Below are 23856 nucleotides of genomic sequence, written 5' to 3' on the forward strand. Positions count from 1 at the left end.
GCCTCCTGCTGGTTCCACTCCCTTTTGAGAATATTTTGTACATTGTCCAAGATATCCCTGATCCTGGCATCAGAGAGACAATACACCATTCTGATTTCCCATTGTCGGCCACAGAAACCTCAGCCTGCGCCCCTGACTAGAAAGTCCCCTATCACAATCGATCGCTTGGAACCTGACGTACCCCTTGTTACATTAGGGCCAGTCTCAGGACCAGAAACTGTTTGTGCTACGTTCCCCTGAGAGTCCATCACCCCCTACATTTTCCAAAACAGCATACTTGTTTGAGATGGGGATAACCATAGGAGACTCCTGCACTACTTGCCTCCCTCTCATACCTATCCTGGTGGTAACCAATCTACCTGACTCTATCTGCGGCTTTTCTCCCTAAATATAACTACCATCCATCACACCCCCTAGCTCCTATAAATTCCTCATTGCCTCTAACAGTCACTCAGACTGCCATGTGATCTGATAGCATTCACAACCAATCACACTTACTGCAGACATAATCATCAGTAACATGGAAACTCTCCCTAATCTCCCACATCAGACAGGAAGACCACATCACTCTACTAAAGGCCATCTTTGCACCTTAACGATCTACAGTAAATAGTGCAGTCTTCCTGCTCTACAAAACACTTCCAACAGTGTTTGAATCCTGGTTAGCTCCAGGCTAACTTAGTACCTATGCTTTATATTTTTAAATTTTAATCAAGAGACAGATCTTAATTAAACATATAACCCTAAAAGAACCCCCTCCACTCACTATTGAAAAAGACTGCAAGGTGACATTTAAAAAGTATGCACTGATCTGCTCCAGTGCTGTGAGCTCTCCCACACATGCTCCTCCAAGGTTAGGTGTGAATTTCACTGTCTGTTAATTTTTTTTACATGCTCTTCGATGTCCAGAAATACTTGAACCCAAACAGCAAAGGCAGTAGCTGTGCAGATTCACTGCTGCATCTGACTGCAGTATAGGTTTCTTTCTTTTTCAGGTCATTGAAAGAAATCGACAGAGTACATAAAGAGAAACTCTATATTAGGCTTGTCTAAGAGAAGAGCCAGGTCATTCAAGGGAGAAATTAGGGAATACTTTTTAACACAGGTGGTGATAGATGTGTGAAACTCTCTCCCACATTAGTTGAACTGACAATTATAACCTGAGGTAAATTGATTTTTACTGTCTTAGCAAGGATGTTAAGTCTGCAAGGCAACATACATATAGGTGTATATCCTTGCCACAATGTCACTCAATGACAGAACAAGGTCCAGGGGCTGAATGGCCTACTGTTGCTCCAATGTTTTGGTGAGTTTATTTATATCATGCTGGTGCTCACATTACAATCTAAGTGTTATTTTGCAGTCTGCCTCCCTGGTACCTGTAGTCTTTGACAGAGTTATGAGCATCCATGTTGGTGATTGCATCCATCTGGAGGATCAGTCTGGCTAATAAGGTTTATTAACGAACAATTATTGTTATACTTGGCTGCATGCTGTGCCCTTTCTGAGAAATGGTAATTGCAAGTAGTTCATACTTTATATTCTTGAAGGATTCATTTCACCTTTAGTCCCCATTCATCATGATGTTGAATGCATTGGGTGAAGTCGACAGTAGGACAAACATGACTAACTTTAATCTTCTTTGATGCTGGAAATGTGTCATTGTGAGTTGATTAGCTCATTAAGTATCCCACTGGTTTTGTAAGAGAAAGTTAGGTGGGGCATGAAACAAGTGCTCAATGAGAGTTTTATGGCACAGGGATAGTGTCCCTGCCTTGGGTCAGAAGGTCTAGGTTCATGTGTCACCATCTTGGAGGTATGTCAGACCAGGTTGATTTAAAATAACTGACAACCATTGCCATTCAAATGCTGCTGCTGTTGAAAGATGAAGTCAGTAATATTTTCCAGAATTTGGTTGATTTGAATGATATTTCTTTCTTCATTATTTTGTTATGTATAGATCAACCAAAACAGAAGCTCTATGCATTGAACATGAGAGTATTGAGTACTCTACAAAAAAATGTAGGCATTTTAGTTGAGATTGAGCAATACATCAATGTACGTTGTACAGTATGTCTTTCAGTTGTTTGATTTATTGTCTAACTCATGCCAAGTCCCATTCACTCCTGTGCTCATGAATGAACAAAGCAGCAAATTGAAATTTCTTTTCTTTATGTCCAAATCCCATCAATATCTTGCCCTTCTCTATCTTGATAACCACCTCCAAACTACAATGCTCCTAAAACTTTGCATTCCTATAATTCTTGCCTCTTTTACTTCTTTTGTCCCAACTGACCTGCCTTTAGTCATCTGGGTCTGAAACTCTGTAATTTCCTCTTTAAGTCTCTTCTCTTTTAAATTGCTACATAAAACCTATTTATTTTATCAAGAATTTGGTCAATTGTCCTTTCATTCGTCCTGTTTCTTCACAATAATATTGGTCCTATTTCTTTGGCTCAATGTCAAATTTTGTTTAGTTAATTTTTCGAAGTGCTTTGGGACTGTACAACAGTAAAGGTACTATTTACTGCAGTTTGTTGTTGATTTAGCCCTGTTTTGGAGATTACAATACAATGTAACACATGACAATGATTTGAAGCAGTAGTTCAGAATTTATCGGAGGTCGCACATTTATAGTTCACACCACATAAAGCCACCTTTTACTCACATAGATTAATGCGAGGGGCCCATTCTTTCTAGCAATTGAAATGCCAAACACATACTTCAGTTGTGACACCAGCACATGGATTGCTGCACCAGTTGTGTAACCTCGGACAAGAGGGTCAGACAGGTATGTGACAACAAATCCAAACCGTATCAATCCCAACAGGATCTGCATAGATTGAAGAAGAAAAATGGTTATTGATACAATGACGATGGTTCTGCCCCAGTGATAATCTATGCAACCTAAGATCCATGTCGCACTTTCTCCTTTGAGAAAGTTGTGTGTGTCTGTACTGCTGCTCTGTATTTGGAAAACAGCAAGATAACAAAGTTTTCATTAATCAGCAACTATTGTCACTCTTAACTATATTGCATATCCTTTGTGAGCACAGGCAATTTAGAGAGATCAAGGATTCAACAAAACTTTATCTTGTTGAAAACCGTGTTCCTTGTGGATTGGATAAAGTTCTATATAAGCCAGATACAACTTTATTCGGCAGTGGATCAAAACAGTATAATAGACCGCCCCCACCGTCTGTCAGGTATCCTGCCTGTGTGTACACATTGCCTGTTGTAAACACTGCCCGAAATGCATCCCACCTGTTCTGGACCCCACCCATTATGACCTCATGTATTATGCATCCCATCAGTCTGTTTCGCTGTAAACTATTCCCATATTTTTGCATTACAGGAAAGAACTCAAGGCAATACGCCAGGAATCAGGGTCAACCCCTCTCCCATTTAACAAGTAGAAGGGTCCAAGCAAAATAGAATGATTTAACCTATTATTTTCTGGCAGTGAGAATTTCCTAAAATCTTGCAGATAGTTCACTATTATTTCATTTTGGAGGATTGTACATGTTAACTCACATTCTATTATTCGGTCATGAATGTTCCTGAGAGGACCTCTGTCTCTCAAATCACTAGCCCTTGATAAACAACTTAGTAATTGGCACTGTTCTACTCTTTGTTGGATTATGCCACTGAACTCTCTCTCTTGTTTCATTTAAGTCTTATTGCCCAACGATCAATTTCCCATGGCCACGCTGTTCAGACACCAGGATAAAGGAACAAGAGACAGGCCTGAGTGCTGTGACCCCCAATTATTATCTCTGAATCACTGTGACTGTAACTTCTCAGTGCAATAATGCAATGTGTGAGTAGAAAACAAGTGGTTTCATAAAAGGCAAATTGATGTTGGATGAAGCTGGATGGATAATGAGTGATGAAGAACAGGGGTTGCATAAATAATGATGGACAGCTAAAGGGATGGGCTGAAGATTACAACAGAGGTGGAATTTATTGCCTTAGACTTAATCATTTCCCTGAAACCTGGGGATACTGCAATTTCTTATCTGGTCTGCATGCAAGCACAATTTCAAGTCGATCTGATTGATTACTTTGGCATTCTGCAGCATTTAATCCTGATTCTGTTCCTTCTCTCTTCCCCGCTTTCCCCCCACTACCCCCGTCCCACCATGAATGCTAAGTCCTCTCTTTCTTGCAACAAGAAGTTAACTCACCTGAAAGATCCCGCACAAGAAGGTAACCATCGATGCTGCTTTCACCCTCATTAAATCCCGTGCCACGGTGTCAATTTCTGCCGTTCCATTTGTAATGTTGTGAGAATTGATCAAAAAGTTCTCATCTGGGGCTATCCTCTCAGTTATTGTGCCCAGCATAACACTTAGTACTGCAAAGGAGCCTGTGTCAAAGGTGGCAAAATATAAGCATCATTTTGCATAAGATATTCTGATTTAGATCATAGGTTATGAATTTCCTTTCACTTTTAACTATCAAAAATACTATGAATATCACCTTGATGTTGAATCACTGACACAGCATAACCCTTTATAGCACATTGAAACGTTACCCTCAATGCAATGATATAAAGACATCCTGCACATAATGATTCTTAGCCAGTATTTACATGGAGTTGAATTTCTTTTTTTCTTCTTGTGTTGTGGCTATCAGTAACAATATTTTGCCCATCCCTGATTGCCCTCAATCTGAGGGGCTTCCTGAGCCATTTCAGAGGGCAGCTGAGAGTTAAGCACATTGTGTGGGTCTGGAGTCACATGCAGGCCAGACAGGGTAAGGATGATCCTTTTCTAAAGGACAAAAGGGAATGAAAGGGTTTTTACAAAAATTGATGAGAGTTTTACAATCACCGAAACCAAAACTAACTTATCATTCTAGATACTCTATGATCAGCTGCATTTAAATTTCATATGTTGCTGTACTGGGATTGGAACTGTCATTCCCAGAGCATTAACTAGTCCAGTGATGTTACTACAACATCATTGTTAACTCTGTCAAAAAAGAATACCTTTCAAGAAGCCACATTCCGCTTGTAGTGAAGTGATGGTTGCACCAAGCTAAGCAACATTAGAAGTAGTTAGTATGAATGGTCCCCATTTGGAATAGTACGAAGGGAATACAGGAGTGTATGGGTAGGCTTTTCCATAGAGAATCTAAAGATGAAGTTGAAAGGGAGCTTTGACCACTGCCCTATTCAAACTATGGGCTAACAGCTGTACAAGGAGGGCAGGGATCAACCTGAGTAGCTTTGTAGCGTGAGTGTCTCTTTAAACTGAATGGTGTGAGGTGTATGTTAGTGAAAAGCATAGGTAAGCCATTGCAAACAAGAGACAACAGGTGACCTATCTGGAGTGGGTACGTCAGATATGGAAACAACATGGAAAGGTTATCTTTAAATTGGGCCTCTTACAAACAGTTGGAGAAACTAGTTTCTTCCTGACTACTGAATAATCACTTCCAAGTTTAAATGGTTGCAGGTGATTGATCAGGTTAGAAATATTAGCCAATTTGGAGGAAATATAACAAGGAATTCCAATAACAAATGTATCTTTTGAAGATTAGAGACTGACAAGGCTGCGGCAAGATGTTTTGGCATAGATTCCTTTCCCTAATGAATCAAGCATTCAGTATCTCAGCAAAATTAGAGCAAATAGGGCACGTTGTTTTATAAAGCGGTAGCTCACCAACTGAGACATGTCTGGATGTTCCAAATATAAAGTATATAAGCACTGGGAAGAAGGAAGTATAAAGTCCATAGACAGGGGGAACAGCTGCCAAAAGAGCATATGCCATACCTGCAAAACAAAATTAAATATTTATACACCATACCATTTATTTCATCATGTAAGTTAAGATGTTTAGAAAGTATTAGATACTTAAGACCTAAAATGATTAACTATTTCCCTATTTTAATGTTTGCGATGTGTTCCTTTCTGTTCAGTTACCTTGGAGCCTCTCACCAATAGGAGAAAGTGAGGACTGTAGATGCTGGAGATCAGAGCTGAAAATGTGTTGCTGGAAAAGCACAGCAGGTCAGGCAGCATCCAAGGAACAGGAGAATCGACGTTTTGGGCATGAGCCCTTCTTCAGGAATCCTGTTCCTTGGATGCTGCCTGACCTGCTGTGATTTTCCAGCAACACATTTTCAGCCTCTCACCAATTGGAAGTCAAGGTGGGTGAAACACCACAAACCTCTTCCTTCCGAACCCTAATACTTATGATACCCTAATGCTTATGATGATCCTTTTGGGATCATCCTTGATGTATTACATGGTACAGGACTGACTTATTTATTCCTCTTTCCCTATGGACCCCCTGCTGCAGGCAGCTTTCTTTCAGCAGTATTAGTGTCACTCCAGTTATAGATCCTATCTCCTTGTTCGGCTCTCTGGATTTTAATGAAGCTGAATATGGGATGCAATGTATAATGACTGACCAAAGTAATGCTGCCTGCTCAGCACTCTTTAAGTGTAATTACAATGCTTTGAGATTTCATCCTATTTTGTTGCTCTAAAACACATTGATTACATTGTTAGGGGTACTCATGTAGCAATAAGAGGGGCTGCAGTTAACATTTTGTGACATTTATAAAAGAGAAAGTGCTCACTTTGTGGTAATTGCACAATTCCAACACTGAATCCGGAGCAGATATCGCCTAATAGCCATTCTCGGTAGGGATACTTGGGCAACCAATGGAGGATTGGGATAAACTTGAACAGAAAGGATTTGGCTTTAGGGCCTGAGCATCTGAAAAAAAAAGATCAGTGTTAACTAAGCGTAGATTAGATTGTTATTCAAGTTGGATGTATTTTGATCAATTTGTGATAATTTGTTTGAAATCTCTCTGGTAATGACACCTCGAAATCTTAAATACATGCTCAGACAATAAGTTTGTCCACAAGAGACAAAAATGTACATGATGTTTTCAATGAAAAGATATCAAAACACTCCCATTGAAATAAAAACAGAAAGTGCTAGAGAAACTAAACACATCTGGCAGCATCTGTGGAGAGAGAAACAGAGTTAATGCTTCAAGACCAGTACAAGATTTCAGATTTCCAGCATCTGTAATATTTTGTTTCAATCTTCTCTTGTTGAAGAAAATGATAATGTGTAGATTTGGAAGGTAGTGGTGTAATGGTAGTAGAATTATGCTAGTAAGCAAGAGGCCCATCCTAGTAATGTAGAGACATATGTTCAAACTCTGCTGGTGAAACTTAAATTCACCTAATAAAATCGGGAATATTAAGGGAGTCTTTGTAATGATGACTGTGCCAACTATCATTGATTTTCCTTTGTAAGGAAGAATATTTGATTTACTAATGTCCTTATGGGAAGAAAATCTACCATTCTTACCTGGTCTGGCCTATACATGTGATAGGTGAAAGTGAGGACTGCAGATGCTGGGGATCAGAGTCAAAGTTAGTGGTGCTGGAAAAGCACAGCAGGTCAGGCAGCATCCGAGGAGCAGGGTAATTGTCATTTCAGGAAAAAACCCTTCATCATATTCTGATGAAGGGCATTTTCCTAAAACATTGATTTCCCTGCTTCTCGGATGCTGCCTGACCTGCTGTGCTTTTCCAGCACCACTAATCTTGACACTATATATGTGATATCAAGTCTATAGCAACGTGGCTGACTGTACATTAGCAAGGACAAGTTGATGGACCAATGTGTCTTGTGTGCAAGACTTAAGGATACTGGAACGGTCCTGACAAGTGGAAGGTTATTTATTGAAGAGTAGAAAGGATTCAAAAAAGCTGAATGGTTACTTGAATAATGTTGATACTTTTCCATTCTAGAAGTTGTTTCACTTTATATAGCAATACACTCTTCACACGGGAGCATTATAAAACAATATTTGACGTTTGGGTGGCATGGTAGCTCAGTGGTTAGCACTGCTGCCTCACAGCTCTAGGGACCTGGGTTCAATTCTATCCTTGGGTGACTGTCAATGTGGAGTTTGCACATTCTCCCTGTGTGTGTGTGTGTGGGTTTCCTCTGTGTGCTCCGGTTCCCTCCCACTGTCCAAAGACATGAAGGTTAGGTAGGTTGGCCATGCTAAATTGCCTATAGTGTCCAAGGATGTGCAGGCTAGGTGGATTAGTGATGGGCAATGCATGGTTACAGGGATAGGGTGGATCTGAGTGGGATGCTTTTCAGAGGGTTGGTGTGGACTTGATGGACTGAATGGCCTGCTTTCACACTGTAGTGGCTCAATGATTCTACTTCAGCTGAATTGCTGCACGCGTATCCTCCAAGTGCTTAGGTTTCCTCCCACAGTCCAAAGATATGCAGATTAGGTACATTAGCCATGCTAAATTGTCTCTAGTGTGCAGGTAGATGGATTAGCCATGGTAAATGTTGGATTACAGGAATAAAGTAGGGGAGTGGATCTGGTTGGGATGCTGTTCAGAGGGTCAGTGTGGACTTGATGGGACGATAGCCTACTTCCACACTGGAGGGATTCTATGATTGAACCACATGTGAAAGCAGTTATTTGATCAAGAATGTTGGTACTAAGAAGGAGTGTGAAGACGTGTATGGAGGGAATTCCATACCTTAGGGACTGTGCAAGAGAAGGTATGGCAACTAATGGGGTAGACTGATTATAATTGGGAGAAAGTGAGGACTGCAGATGCTGGAGACCAGAGCTGAAAATGTGTTGCTGAAAAAGCGCAGCAGGTCAGGCAGCATCCAAGGAGCAGGAGAATCGACGTTTCGGACATGAGCCCTTCTTCAGGAATGATTCCTGAAGAAGGGCTCATGCCCGCAGCAGGTTATAAAGAAATAGACAATGCAAAACCATAGAAAAGATTTGAAACAAGAATGAGACTTTAAAACTGAGCCATTAATTAACTGGTAGTCAACATAGATAAGTGAGCACAGGGCATGATGGGTGAACAAAGCTTGGTGCAAGTTGGGATAGTGGGCAGCAGAGGTTTGAGTGAGTGAAAGTTTAGAGGGGGTAAAATGTGGAAGACTGACCAAGAGTGCATTGGAATAATCCAGTTTCAAATTGACAAAGCCACTTGAAAGGTTCATCAGCAAATGTACTGCGGTAGCGATGCAACTGGGTGATGTTCCAGAGGTGGGAATAGGATAGCTGTAGGTATGTAATTTGAGGCTGTATTAGGACTCAAACTTGACACTGAGTTTGTGGACAGTCTTGTTCAGCCTCAGGAACAGGGGTGGATACAGTGTTAGGAAACAAAATTTGTTTTTAGAAACAAATACAATACCTTTCATTATTAATCTTCCTTTGGTACAAATTTCTACTGGTCCAGTACAGGACGTTAAGCTTCTAGATAGTGAAGAGGTTGAGATAGGCAGTGGTGAAATGTAAATGGAAACCATGTTCTGCTTTCTGATGTTGCCAAGTGGCAGCATGTTGATGAGAAATAGGAGGAGGGACAAGGTTAAATTTTTGGTGAGAGTGGGAAGGTAAACCATACAGGAATTGATTCTCTGATCACTATTATATTAATAAGAACGGAAGCAGGCTGCTTTAGCTCCATCCGCCTGGACAACAGGTTGAAGATGGTATGACCAACCATGAGGAATGGGGATAGGGTTGATATTGGAGACCGGAGCCCTGGGGCAGCCATCTTTGCATGGGTTGAGGGCCAAATGCTGGGGAGAGGCTGCTGCTTTGGATCAGGTTAAGGAGCAGCGCCAGGGTCTGGGATTGTATTCCTATCCTGACAATGACAGAGGTTACAAAATGTTGAGAGGATAAGTTGAGATAATTTACCTTTATCATAGTCATATAGGATATTAGTTATGACTTTGATAATAGGCAGTTAAAAATTGTGAAAAGAGAAGTAACTTGATTGGAAAGATTCAGATATGGAATTCTAGAAGAGGTGACTGTAAGTTTGTGAGTGGCAACATTATCAAGGACTTTGGAGAGCAGAGGGGTAAATTCCACACAACATTCATCCCACACTAATGGAGTTCGATACATGCAAACTCTATTGCTTACATGAAATAAAATGAAATAATTGTCAATATAGTTGCTGTGCAAAATAGCCTTTTATCAAAATACCATTACTATACCATTTCAGTTCAAGTTGTTAAGTTTGATTAAAGGAGATTGATGTCAATGATTATAACTTGTGACATCTCTCCACCTCAGAAAATTAAAATACCAAATTTTCAAAATGTGAAATTTATTTTGTAATTAGGAAGAATTACATTCTGTAGATCCAAGACATGAACACAACTTTAAATTGTGATGAATTACTGTGTGAAAGTGTTATTATCAAGTAGCATATTGCAAGCTGCGTTATGCTATAAACATTGTGTTACTACAGTAAAACACTCATTCACAAATTACAAAATAAATACAATGTGACTTTGTGATTACCATCAATTATATGTCAAAGTCAAAATACTCAAAAGTTTAAAGTGCATTGAAACTTGAGTATATATTATCCTCAAGTTAACAATGTGAATGAATGACATAGATGTGAGAATGAAAGAACATTGAAAGAAATATGAATGTGTTAAAAAGTAGATGAATTTATTACTGTATTTAAGCTCTACCGTATGATCTATGATATGCTATTTTATTTCTAGAGGTTATGGGTCCCATGTGATTGACAGAAAAACAACTGGCAGGAAAATCTAAAGGTTTTTAATTACTATACTAAGGAAGAGAGTATGGTCCATTTGAGACCAAAGTGGGAACCTATACATTCAGCTAAAAGATGTAATTGAGATTTTAAATGAATCCTCAATTTAAATGCTTATCTGTCACAATATGGTTGACTGCTTTGACCAGTATTTGGTGCCACAAAACAAAATTTTGAAGTATCTCTCCCATCTGTTGCCATCTAGTACATTATACAGAATTAATATTATCAACTAATTGTAGGCAATGCAAGAGGCATAGTTTCCTTTAAAATTCCTTTTCATTCTTGAATCCCATATGTTTCCTCACCACATTGAGCACAGCTATAGAGTCATAGAGATATACAGCATGGAAACAAACCTTTCAGTCCACTGCATCCATGCCGACCAGATATCCTAAACTGATCTAGTCCCATTTGCCAGAATTTGGCCCATATCCCTCTAAACCCTTCCTATTCATGTATCCTTCCAGATGCCTTTTTAAATGTTGTAATTGTACCAGCCTCCACCACTTCCTCTGGTAGTTCATTAAATACACGCACCACCCTCTGCATGAAAAAGTTGCCCCTCAGCTCCCTTTTAAATCTTTTCCCTCTCACCTTAAACCTATGCCCCCTAGTTTTGAACTCCCTTACCATAGGAAAAGGATCTTGGCTTTCCACCTTTTCCATGCCTGTCATGATTCTATTAACCTCTATAAGGTGACTGTTCAGGAGTGACACTCCAGGGAAAAAGGGCTCAGATATTGTAAATGTTAATGTCTAAATGCAATTAAGTCCTGAAGCCTAAAGAGATGTTCTAGTTACTGCACAAATCAGTAATGTGAAGGTTAAAGCTATAAAGAAAAGTCGGATAGGCTGGGACTTTTTTCACTGGAATGTAGAATGTTAAGAGGTGACCTGATTGAAATTTATAAAATATTGCTTTGTGTGGGGATTCCAAAAGGATAGGAGAGGTGCTAAATGAATATTTTTTGTATTTTTCCAGTGTGAATACTGACAATGTTGTCAAGGGGAATACTGAGATATGGGCTATTCGATGAGGATTGAGGGCCATAAGGAGGAGGTGTTAGCAATTCTGAAAAGTGTGAAAATAGTAAGTCCCCTGGGCCAGATGGGATTTATCCTAGGATTCTCTGGGAAGCTAGGGAGGAGATTGCGAAACTTTGGCTTTGATCTTTATGTCATCATTGGCTACAAGAATAGTGTCAGAAGGCTGGAGGATAGGAATGTTGTCCCTTTGTTCAAGAAGGGGAGTAAAGACAACCCCGGCAATTATAGACCAGTGAGCCTTACTTTGGTTGTGGGTGAAGTGTTGGAAAGGATTATAAGAAATAGGATTTTTAATCATCTAGAAAGGAATCATTTGATTAGGGATAGTCAACACGATTTTGTGAAGGGTAGGTTGTGCCTCACAAACTTTATTGAGTTCTTTGAGAAGGTGACAAAACAGGTGGATGAGCATAAAGCTGTTGATGTGGTGTATATGGATTTCAGTAAAGCGTTTGATAGGTTCCCCATGGTAGGCTATTGCAGAAAATACAGAGTCATGTGATTGAATTGAATTTATTGTCACATGTAGTGATTTAGCAGTTTGGATCAAATATTGGCTAGCTGTAAGAAGACAGATGGTGGTGATTGATGGGAAATGTTCATCTTGGAGTTCAGTTACTAGTGGTGTACAGCAAAAATCTGTTTTTGCGCCACTGTTGTTTCTCATTTTTATAAATGACCTGGATGAGGGTGTTGAAGGATGCGTTAGTAAATTTCTGATGACAGTAAAGTTGGTGGAGTTAAGGATATTGAGGAAGGATGGTGCAGATTATAGAGGGACATGGATAAGCTGCAGAGCTGGGCTGAGAGGGGGCAAATGAAGTTTAATGGGGAAAAGTGTGAGGTGGTTCACTTTGGAAGGAGTAACAGGAATACAGAGTACTGGGCTAATGGTAACATTCTTGGAAGTGTAGATGAGCAGTGTCCATGTGCATAGATCCCTGAAAATGATCACTCAGATTGATAGGGTTGTTAAGGAGGCATACATTGTGTTATGTTTTATTGGTAGTGGGATTGAGTTTCGGAGCCATGAGATCATGTTGCAGTTGTACAAAACTCTGGTGTGGCTGCACTTGGAGTATTGCATACAGTTCTGGTCACCACATTATAGGAAGGATGTGGAAGCATTGGAAATGGTGCAGAGGAGATTTACAAGGATGTTGCCTGGCATGGAGGGAAGGTCTTATGAGGAAAGGCTGAGGGATTTGAGGTTGTTTTCATTAGAGAGAAGAAAGTTAAAAGGTGACTTAATAAAGACATACAAGATGATCAGAGGATTAGATAGGGTGGACAGTGGGAGTCTTTTTCCTTGCATGGTGCTGGCTAGCACAAGGGACATAGTTTTAAGTTGAGGGGTGATATATAAGACAGGTCTCAGGAGTAGGTTTTTTTACTCAGAGAGTAGTAAGGGCATGGAATGCCCTGCCTGCAACAGAAATAGACCTGCCAACTTTAAGGGCATTTAAATGATCAATGGATAAACATATAAATGATAAATGGAATAGTGTAGGTTAGATGGATTTCATATTGGTTTCACAGGTCAGCATAACATTGAAGGCCAAAGGGCCTGTTCTGCGCGGTAATATTCTATGTTCTTATAAGAGGTATGGATAGAATTCCTAGACCCATTCAGTCTACACCATCTGTTCAAAGATCTTCGTGCCCAGACCCACTCTATCCCTCTAACCCTGCATTCTCCATGGCTAACCCACCTATCCAGGACACTATGAGCAAATTAGCATGGCCACTCCACCTAACCTGTGCAACTTTGGACTGTGTAAGGAAACTGGAGTACCCAGAGGAAACCCACACAGACACTGGGAGAATGAGCAAACTCCACACAGACTGTCAACCAAGGGTGGAATCAAACCCAGGTCCCTGGCACTGTGAGCCATTGTTCTAACCACTGAGCCATTGTGCCACCCCACAGCAGAGCATTAGAGTTAATGGTAGTTGCCTTTTCTTAAAGATGGGAGATTTCAAGAGTAAGAGGTGCATTCTTAAGGTGATAAGTTTAAAAGAGACATGAGGGGCAACTTTTTATACAGAGGGTGGTTCATGTATGGAATGAACTTCCTGAGGAAGTGGTGGATGTGGGCACAATTTCAAAGTTTAAAAGACATTTGGATAGATACATGAATAGGAAAGATTTGGAGGGATATGGGCCAGAAACAAGCTGGTGGCAGTAGTTTAGTTTGGGATTATGTTTGGCATGGACTACTTGGATCGAAGGGTCTGTTTCTGTGCTATATGACTCTATGGTGTCAGTATGAAGCCAGGTATATGGCCTGCATGTCCCAATGACTGGGGCATCTTATCAAACAGTATATCCATTTGGCTGTTTGTGACAAGTGGAGTACTCAAATCATGCTTGCTAAACTCATTAATAGAAAGCATTGGCTGAACATTCCTCAATGTGCTATAATTTGCGCTTACAACAAAAGATTATCAGTGAAGCTCAAAATGTGGCTTACTTAAAATTGTTAGGAATTACATATATTCTCTGTCCTCTTCAACAACATGTATATGCATTGCACCTTTCTCAATTAAACAAAAACGTAGGAGACAATTGTTCCAAGTGCATTCTCCATGACAACACTTTGACCAATCAGAGTCACATTGCCTGTTTGAATTTAAACAAAAGACAGGGGAGAAGTGATCTTTGACGCTTTCCATGGCAACACCATAATGAATCAGAATCTACTCACACAATCCATCAGCACCCTGTTCTTATGCAACATGAATTGTTGTTCCCTTTGCAATTTGTTATTCTTACACTTATCCTGATGAATACAATATGAAAACCTTCAACAGCATCTCTTTTTTCAGCAATACTCAGAATTTCAAGTTAATGAATAAGTTCTTATAGTTATACAATGAACTATTGCACTGTAATCAAGCGATATATTGTTGATAATCTAAAAGATTGCTCAATGTGTTTTGATTGTATCTTCAGCATTGCATTTGAAATGTAAACTGAACTTGAACCAGGGTGCATTTGAAGTAAATATCAACTTCATTTACGTCCAAATCGTTTTTTTTTTGCAGTTTTGGAATAAAATGTGAACTGAGCTTTGAGGACTCACTTTTTGTTTATAATTATAAATCCTTTTCCCGATTAGTGTTTAATCCAATCAAATAATCAATGACACTAAATTGTACTTGAGTGGAAACTGATTGCATTGGCCAGGTGATTAAGTCCAGACCACTTTGATCCTCCGAATCATTTTGGGAGGGCTAGTGTGTTCTGTCCGGGAATACCATGTCTTTTCAGGGCAGAACTCTGATGGAAGTAGCTGAAAAATGTGTTGCTGGAAAAGTGCAACAGGCCAGGCAGCATCCGAGGAGCAGGAGAATCGATGTTTCGGGCATAAGCCCTTCTTCAGGAATGAGGAAGGTGTGCCAAGCAGGCTAAGATAAAAGGTAGGGAGGAGGGACTTGAGGGAGGGGCGTTGGGAATGCGATAGGTGGAAGGAGGTTAAGGTGAGGGTGATAGGCCGGAGAGGGGGTGGGGGGGGGGGGGGCGGAGAGGTCAGGAAGAAGATTGAAGGTCAAGAAGGCGGTGCTGAGTCCAAAGGTTGGGACTGAGATAAGGTGGGGGGGAGGGGAAATGAGGAAGCTGGAGAAATCTGCATCCATCCCTTGCAGTTGGAGGGTTCCTAGGCGGAAGATGAGGCGCTCTTCCTTCAGGTGTTGTGTTGCCATGGTCTGGTGATGGAGGAGGCCAAGGACCTGCATGTCCTTGGTGGAGTGAGAGGGGGAGTTAAAATGTTCAGCCACGGGGCGGTTGGGTTGGTTGGTGCGGGTGTCCCAGAGGTATTCTCTGAAACGTTCTGCAAGAAGGTGGCCTGTCTCCCCAATGACCATCTGATGGAAGTAGCCAGAGTCAGGAAACATTTATTGTATTTTTATCATGTCAGTCCACCAGTGACAAATTCTGACTTCAAGGTCATGAATAATTCCCCTGGTTACTTGGCCAACCTCAGCAAATTCCACACATATACTTCTGGTAGGTCCAGTATCCACTATCTCTGACCATAAATCTGGGTCAACAATTAATATTGTAAACGAGAACTGATTCCAGCTGATTGTAAACTTGTTCAATTTGCAAAGAACCCTGACTTTAACCTTTGCCTGTAACTGCCCTGCCTCTCTGAGATTCCAGCACCTGTATTCAGTAGATGCCTGTGTTAAATCCCCAGTGATTTACCCATGCAGTTTTATTATACTTATGACCCCATGCTCAGGATTTGGGACCAAATAAAGTTTATCCTCAATTTTACATCATTCCCTCACAACAACTTATTCTGACTCATGCCAAAAGTATCATTTCGTTACAGCATTCTAAGCAAAATCTGACACCAAGTCACATAAAACAGTCTTATTGAGGATGACAAAAGGTTTGGTCAAAGAGATGGTTTTAACAGAGGTAGGGGAGGTAGAGAGAGATAGAAAGATTTACCAAGGGAATTAAAGAGCTTAGGACGTAGGTTGTGGAAGGCAGGATCACCAGTGGTGGAGCAATTAAAGTGAGGGATATTGGAAACCCTAGAATTAAAGTAGTGCGAGTTTCTCAGAAGCTTGTGGGAATGGAGGATATTATAGCGAAAGCAAGGTTGAGGCTTTGTTTAATTATGAGGTATTGAAGGTTAGTGAGCTCAGGAGTGATAGCTGAAGGGGACACTTTGTGAGCAAGGACACAGGCAACAAAGTCTCAATCTATTCGAGATTTAACATGGACAATCAGCCAGGAATGCTTGAAGGAGTCAAGATAATCAAGGGAGTCAATTAAGAAGATGAACTAAGGCATGGGCAGAGTTGAGGGTGGTCCTAGTGATGGCATAGTTAGAAACTCACCTTGACGTCAAATATGAGACCAAGTTGTGGGTTGTCTGTTTCAGCTTGGCACAAGTGCCAATGAAGAGGATAGAGTCAGTAACAAGGGAATAGAATTTACTGTGAGGACTGAAGTCAAAGAGTGTGACAATTTAGAGATCATAAGGTATAGAAAAAGAAGGAGGCAAAAGTGACGACTGCAGATGCTGGAAACCAAAGTTTAGATCAGAGTGGTGCTGGAAAAGCACAGCAGGTCAGGCAGCATCTGAGGAGCAGGGAAATCGATGTTTCAGGCAAAAGCCCTGATGAAGAGCTTTTGCTTGAAATGTCGATTTTCCTGCTCCTCGGATGCTGCCATAGAAAAAGAAGGAGGCGACTCGGCCTTTTGAGTCTGCTGCAGCATTCAATGAAATGATGGCTGATCTGATTATCCCCAACTCCAATCCCTTGCCTTTTTCTCATAACACATGATTCCCTTACTGTTTAAAAATCTGTCCAGCTTAGACCTAGGGGAGGAGCTGAGGGAAGTGGTAGCAAAATTTGCTATGTGAAAACTGGTGCTGCTTTTTTGGATGACTTCACTGAGGTGCAGCATGTGTATTGAGAGATAGGATGGAGACACAGAGAAAACAATGTGATTATAGGAAAAGGAAGGTGGTCTTTATAGATAATCATTTGGCCATGACTAGATAGACAGGATTGGAACCAAATGACAGTAGCCTTAAGCAGTTGAAAGTCACTGGTAGAAGATAGTGTGCTCAACGATGAATACTAAGCTTTATTATTAAGTCGCAGGTGATGTATTTGTATTATTGTCCTGAAAAAGCCTTATTGCTTGACATCAATTGTTATCTTTTTGTTAAGTGTTGCTTATACATCTGATTACTTTGTTAGTATTTACTTTGAAGAGCATAAACACTGTTGACTCTGAATGCAGATCTTTGATTTGATTAGTCTTATTATTGTCACATGTCTCTATGTATAGTGACAAGTTTTGTTTTGCGTGCAGTACAGACAGATTTTACCATACAAAGTTCATAGGGTGATAGAACAGGGTGAGGAATGTAATGTTTCTGCTGCAAAGAAAGTGCATAAACAGCAAGGTCAACTTTAGATTTGCAATTCGAAAGCTCCTTTCAGAAGTCTCATAACAGCAGGGAAGAAGCTGTTCTTGAACCTGTTGGTACATGTGTTTAAGCTTTTGAATCTTCTGCCTGATGGAAGAGGTTTGAAGAGATTGATGATGTTGGCTTCCCAAGGCAGTGGAAAGTATAGATGGAGTCAGTGGATGGAAGGTTGGCTTGCGTGATGGACTGGGCTGTGTTCACAACTCTGTCATTTCTTACATTCCTGGGCTGAGCAGTTGTTGTACCAAGCCATGATCCATCCAGATATATTACTTTCCATGGTATATCTATAAAATTTGGTAAGAATCCTTCTGGATATGCTGAATTTCCTTAGCCTCTTGAGGAAGTAGAGGTGTTGTTGTGCTTTCTTGACCATTGCATCAATGTGGGTAGTCCAGGAGAGATTGTTGGTGATTGTCACTCCTAGGAACTTGATGTTCTTGACCACCTCTACCTCAGCTCCATTGTCAGAGATAGCAGTGCGCCTTTTACCTCTCTCTTCTTGGAGTCAATGACCAGCCCTTTAATTTTGCTGATGTTGAGGGAGAGATAACAATTACACCACTCCACCAAGCACTCTATCTATTTCTAAGACAGTATTCTGACGCGTCATTGTTTGAGATCTGGCCTACAACAATGTGTCATCTACAAGCGAACTTGTAGATGGAGTTAGGACAAAATTTGGCCACACAGTCATGAGTGTACAGGGCATATATATTAAGGAGCTGAGTACACAGGCTTGCAGGGTAGCGGTGTTGAAGATTGTCATGGAGTAGGTGCTGTTACTTATCCTCACTGATTGCAGTCTGTGGGTTAGGAAGTTGAGAATCCAATTGCAGAAGTCAGAGAAGACACCTAGGTCTTGGAGTTTAGAGATTAGTTTGGTTGGAGACAGAACTGTAGTCAATAAGTAGAGGCCTGATGCTGGCATCCTCATTATCCAAAAGTTCCAGGGATGAATGTAGGGCTAGGGAGATGGCATCTGTAGTGGAACTGTTGCAACAGGAGATGAATTACAAAGGGTCAAGACAGGCTGGGAGGCTAGACTTGATATGAGCTGTGACTAACCTCTCTAGGCACTTCATAATAATGGAAGTCAGAGAAATTGGGTATTAGATATTGGGGCACATTGCATGAGTTTTCTTTGAAACTGGAACAATGGTAGTCTTCTTGAAGCAGCTGGGGACTTCGGATTGTAGTTAGGAGAGGTTAACGATGTCAGCGAATATTCCCACCAGCTGGTCCACACAGGATCTGAGTGCACAGCCAGGGACTCTGTCTGTGTGGGTTGCTTTCTGTGGGTTCACTCTCAGTAAGGCCTGTCTGACATCTGTGGCCGTGACTGAGGGAACAGCTGGATCCCAGGCGGTCGACTCAAATAACACCATCTCACCATCCTTCTGCTCGAACCAAGCATAAGATGCATTGAGCGCATCAGGGAAGGATGTGTTTTTTGTCCACTATTCCGTTTGGCTTCACTCTAGCCTGTCATGTCATATAGGCCTTGCCACAAACGACAGGTGTCTGTGTGGTTAGTTTGGGTCTCTAGCTTAGTCCAGCAATGCCTCTTGGCATCTCTAATAGCCTTACACAGGTCGTATCAGCATTTCCTGTAAAGGTCGGGGTCATCTGACTTGAACACCACCTACCTGGTCTTCAGTAGGCAATGGATCTCTCGAATCATCCATGGTTTCTGGTTGGGGAACATATGATTGGCTTCTTTGGCATGCAGTCTTCGACTAATGAAGCCATGAAGATAGTGGCATACGCAGCTAGGAGAAAGTGAGGACAGTAGATGCTAGAGATCAGAGTTGAGGGCATGGTGCTGGAAAAGCACAGCAGGTCAGGCAGAATCCGAGGAGCAGGAGAATCGATGTTTTGGGCATAAGCCCTTCATCAGGAAGGGCATACTCATCTAGGTTGGCCACTGAATTCTTGAATATGGTCCAGCCCACCAATTCTAAGCAGTCCCACAGAACCACTTATACTGCCCCTGACCATACTGACTTTCTGTACTGGGTCCTAACATTTCAATTCCTGCATGTAAGCCAGGAGGAAGAACACAGCATTGTGATCGGATTTTCCAAAGCATGGACAGGGTGTGGAGCAGTAGGCATCTTTGGTTGTGTAGCAATGGTCAAGGATGTTCAGCCCCCTGGTGGGTCCCGAGATTTGTTGATGGTATTTTGGTAACACCCTCCTGAGGTTGGTCTGGTTGAAGTCACCAGCTACCATGAAAAAGACCTCAGGGTATTCCGTCTCAAAGTTATTTGCAGCAGTGTATATTTCATCAAAAGCACTCTTCACTTCCATCTGGGATGGTACGTAGGCCACTGTCAGGATGGCAGAGGTGAATTCATGTAGCAGGTAGTAGGGACAGCATTTCACTGCTAGATATTCTAGGTCAGGGAACAGTAACTCACCAGGGTCACCATGTCTGGGCACCAGGAAGTATTTATCAGGAAGTAGATCCCATTGCACGTTGCCTTACCCAAGAACGCTGTGCGGCCCATACGGTGTATAGAGAAACCTTCAGGTTGTAAGGCACACAGTCAGGTGTAGCAGGATTGAGCCATGTCACTGTAAAACATAGCACACAGCAGTCTCTCAGTATGTCCGATCAGAGGCACAGATGGGAGCCGGTTCCTCTATGAGGCAAGAGTGATCCAGCTGCATTTTTAAAGCACCATGGCAGCAATTTACAGGTTTATTGAATTCATTTTGCTAACTTATTATGCTGGGGAGTTGAACTCACAAGCTCTGAATGTTGCTCATTCTGCTTCATCATAAGTGACACAAGAAGAAAGATTGCAAGATTGGAGACACATGGATTTATTTCACACCATTGTTTCCCAGGGTACTTAGAACTGTATATTATTATGTTAATTAACACCAATGCTTCTCTTTTTTGGGACCATTCTTTCACTACATTGACATTTGTATCAATAATGCTGCTGATCCTTGTTGCATTTCACTGAAAAAGAGTCATTTTGGACTCAATGTCAGCTCTCTCCACAAGGCTTTGCTGGCATTGTGAACAGTAGTGGCCATCGTTCTTGTGGAAGACACTAATGCATTAGAAGCAGTTTACAGAAGGCTTACTAGACTCATACCTGGAATGAGCAGATTGTTTTGTGTGGAAATGCTGTACAATCTGTATCCTCTAAAGTTTAGAAGAGTCAAGGGTAACTTAATTGAAACATACAAGACCCTGGTGATAGTGGAAATAAAGTATCCTCTTGTTGGAAGAATCTAAACCTTGGGATCATCGTTTAAAAATAAGGGGTTGCTCATTTAAGACAGAGATAAGGAAACCTTTCATTCTCACAGGATAGTGAATCATTAGAATTCCCTTCCTCAAAAGGCAGTGGATGCCGAATTTCTAAATATTATTAAGACAGAGTTTGATAGGTTACCAAGAGAAGGAAAGAATATTGGGGATATGCAAAAACATAGAGTTCGGGTGAAATCTGATCAGCCCATGTTTTTATTGACTTGCATATCAGGCTCCAAGAGCCAAGTAGCCTATTCTTGTTCCTTGTTCGTATGTTCATGTGCTGTCAGATATGTTGAATTTCTCCAGCTTTTTCTGTTTTTACTTGCCTTTTTCATGTCAGTTTCAATCTTCAGAGTAAAAAAATGAATAGCCTCTGCACTTGTGTTTATACACGATGACATTAAGTCAGAGGTGGACCATGAATTTCTATGACTGCACACAAAGCAAGTTAACATTCATTGACAGGTTTATGTAGCTGCTTTGTAAGGTGAGGGGAGGGTGTCAAGACATGAGAACAATATGTTCCTGGCCCTCGACAAAGTTTGGATGTCAAGAAGGAATCCAACCTGATTAACAGCTAAAACCTAAACCAACACAAATACTATAGATGCCGAGCGTATAGGTTGACACCACCCACTCCTTTTCTGTTCAAACATTTCCTCAATCTACATGGATTATATCAGTTTCAAAAGCATCATTGTTGTCAAAGAATGTTGAAATACTTGGTGACTGTAAAAATGTAATTGTACCTTGTGGAATCACTAAATTTTATAAATCACATGAGATACCATTATGCATCTCTGGAGCAGGTGGGACATGAGCCTGGGCCTCCTGTTTCAGCGGTAGACGTACTACCACTGCACCACAAGAGTCCCCCACCACCAACCCCCTCAAAAACAATCCTTATTTATACTTTGAAGAGAAATCAAGTATTGAATCTATGCCAGAGTTCACAATAAAATGTTGAAGGTTGAATCCTGGTTATGAATTTTGTTTGGTGTTTTATGTGCATTGTTAAAGAGTCCAATGGACAAACCTCAGTGGGGGGTGAGTGTGTATTTTAATACAAGGCCTTGGGGATTGGCGTAAGCTTCAACAGTTTCAATGGGAACTTGTTTGGTACTGAAATTCGAGGCAGTGACATTGGCAAACATACAATCCCTAGAGTGCAGACAAAGGCTGTTCGGTCCATTGGGTCTGAACAGCACCCCACCCATCTCCACATTTACCATGGCTAATCCATACATCCCTGGACTCTATGGGGCAATTTTCAGCATGGCTAATCCACCTAACCTGCGCATCTTTGGACTGAGAGGAAACTGGCAGAAGCTCCGCAGACATGGGAGAAAATGCAAGCTCCACATAGATAGTCGCCAAAGGCTGGAATTGAACCCAGGTCTCTGGCACGGTGAGGCAGCTGTGCTAACCCCTGAACCACCCTGACAGTAAAAGTGCCTGACAGGTGATGGGGATTTTAAAAGACTTTGAATCACATTAATAAGCAACTTTTACATCAACTGAACATGCACATTTATTTCTTTATGTTTTCACAGGATGTGAGTGCCACTAGCATTCATTGCACCTCCCGAAATGCCTTTGAGAGCAGTTCACAGTTCAACCACATTTCAGTGGATCTGGAGACCTAAGTAGGCCCAGACTGACTCAGGGTGTCAGGTTTCCTTTGCGAAAGGACGTTAGTTTGGTGTTTTATCAGGTGGGTTTTGTAACAATAGGTGGCAGTTTCATGTCCACTGTTAGTGACTCTAGCTTAATATTCCAGAATTATCCATTAGAATTTAACATCATCAGCTGCCTTAGTGGGATTTGAACCCCTGTTCCTCAGAGAAATAGCCTGTGCCTCTGGATCACTCAATCATTCGAAGGCAGTAACGTGAGTTTTTATAGAGTTCTGGTTTTGAACATATCGACGCTTTGAAGCTGTGATTTACAGTATTTAGAAAAAGAATCAAAGCACAGTCATGGATTGTGAAGTCAGTTGTACAGAGCTATTGTAATAGAGAAATCCCGTAGCCAATATAGAGTGGTAAAATTAATGTGCACATTTAGATCCCCTACATAGAAGTTGTTTGCCTACCAAAAGGCACATGCATCTCATTAACTGCTTTGGAAACACAGATTCTATGATACTGCATGTACATTTTACCAGATAAGTATATCTTTTCTCACTATTTAATTTGATATGTATATCCCATTAAAGATACAGAGACACCTTCAGGAACTCAGTCAGCTCCTTAAACATCAAGGAATATCTGCACATGCTCACATGAATTAAATACTTGGAAGACATAAGGCAACTGTGACTAGGCAAATGAAATGGATGTTTTTGAGGGACAAACATAAAGTAGCTATTGCAGGATTTAAAGCACTTGAAAAACTAAGTATGGCACAGGAGTCATTCCAGCCTTAATCATCAATAATATGTTGATTTAATCTTCTATAAAATCATCCTATCATAAATCAAGACATTTGAATGTCAGGTGAACTTAATGCCCTGCCCAAAAGCAGCACCAGTATTTTGCTATCCTGACACTGACAAACTCACCTTGAGTAGTTGAAAAATTGAGGTGGAAAATTCCAATTTCCCAACATCTCATCATTTTGACCAGTGTAGGAAATCTGGTGGGTGACAATTTGACACTCACTCAAAGAGTTCAGTGATTCAAACGCTTGCCTCAGTTGTGAAAGTTGCAGATTTTGGACTGGATTTTTATTACTGAGGTGGATAGCTTGACTCAGGAAATGCCCTGACTTTTCAGACCTGCCTGGATTATAATGTACCCCAGTGTATGCAATCATTGCATTGGGGTGGAGGCTGAGAACAGTGGTGGCTACAGGATAGAGTTGGCCTATTTGGAAGCAGATCAAAGGTAGCATGGCTGAGGGTGAGTTGATTAAAAAACCTGGTTTTCTGGGATATCATTCC

General features: G+C 41.1%; 1 protein-coding gene across 4 annotated transcripts in view; it reads right to left on the reverse strand.

Annotated features, from left to right (window-relative positions):
* Positions 1-23856, reverse strand: part of slc26a6 (solute carrier family 26 member 6) — a 160835-nt gene that overhangs the window by 50407 nt on the left and 86572 nt on the right. For all 4 annotated transcript variants that reach the window (XM_072581954.1, XM_072581953.1, XM_072581956.1 and 1 more), the window contains exons 3-6: positions 6593-6732; positions 5670-5780; positions 4188-4369; positions 2669-2833 (exon numbers count right to left, since the gene is read on the reverse strand). In XM_072581954.1, coding sequence (XP_072438055.1) covers positions 2669-2833; positions 4188-4369; positions 5670-5780; positions 6593-6732 — 598 coding nt within the window. The remainder of the gene's footprint in view (positions 1-2668; positions 2834-4187; positions 4370-5669; positions 5781-6592; positions 6733-23856) is intronic.

Source organism: Chiloscyllium punctatum, chromosome 12 (genome assembly GCF_047496795.1).
Source record: "Chiloscyllium punctatum isolate Juve2018m chromosome 12, sChiPun1.3, whole genome shotgun sequence".
Lineage (NCBI taxonomy): Eukaryota > Metazoa > Chordata > Chondrichthyes > Orectolobiformes > Hemiscylliidae > Chiloscyllium > Chiloscyllium punctatum.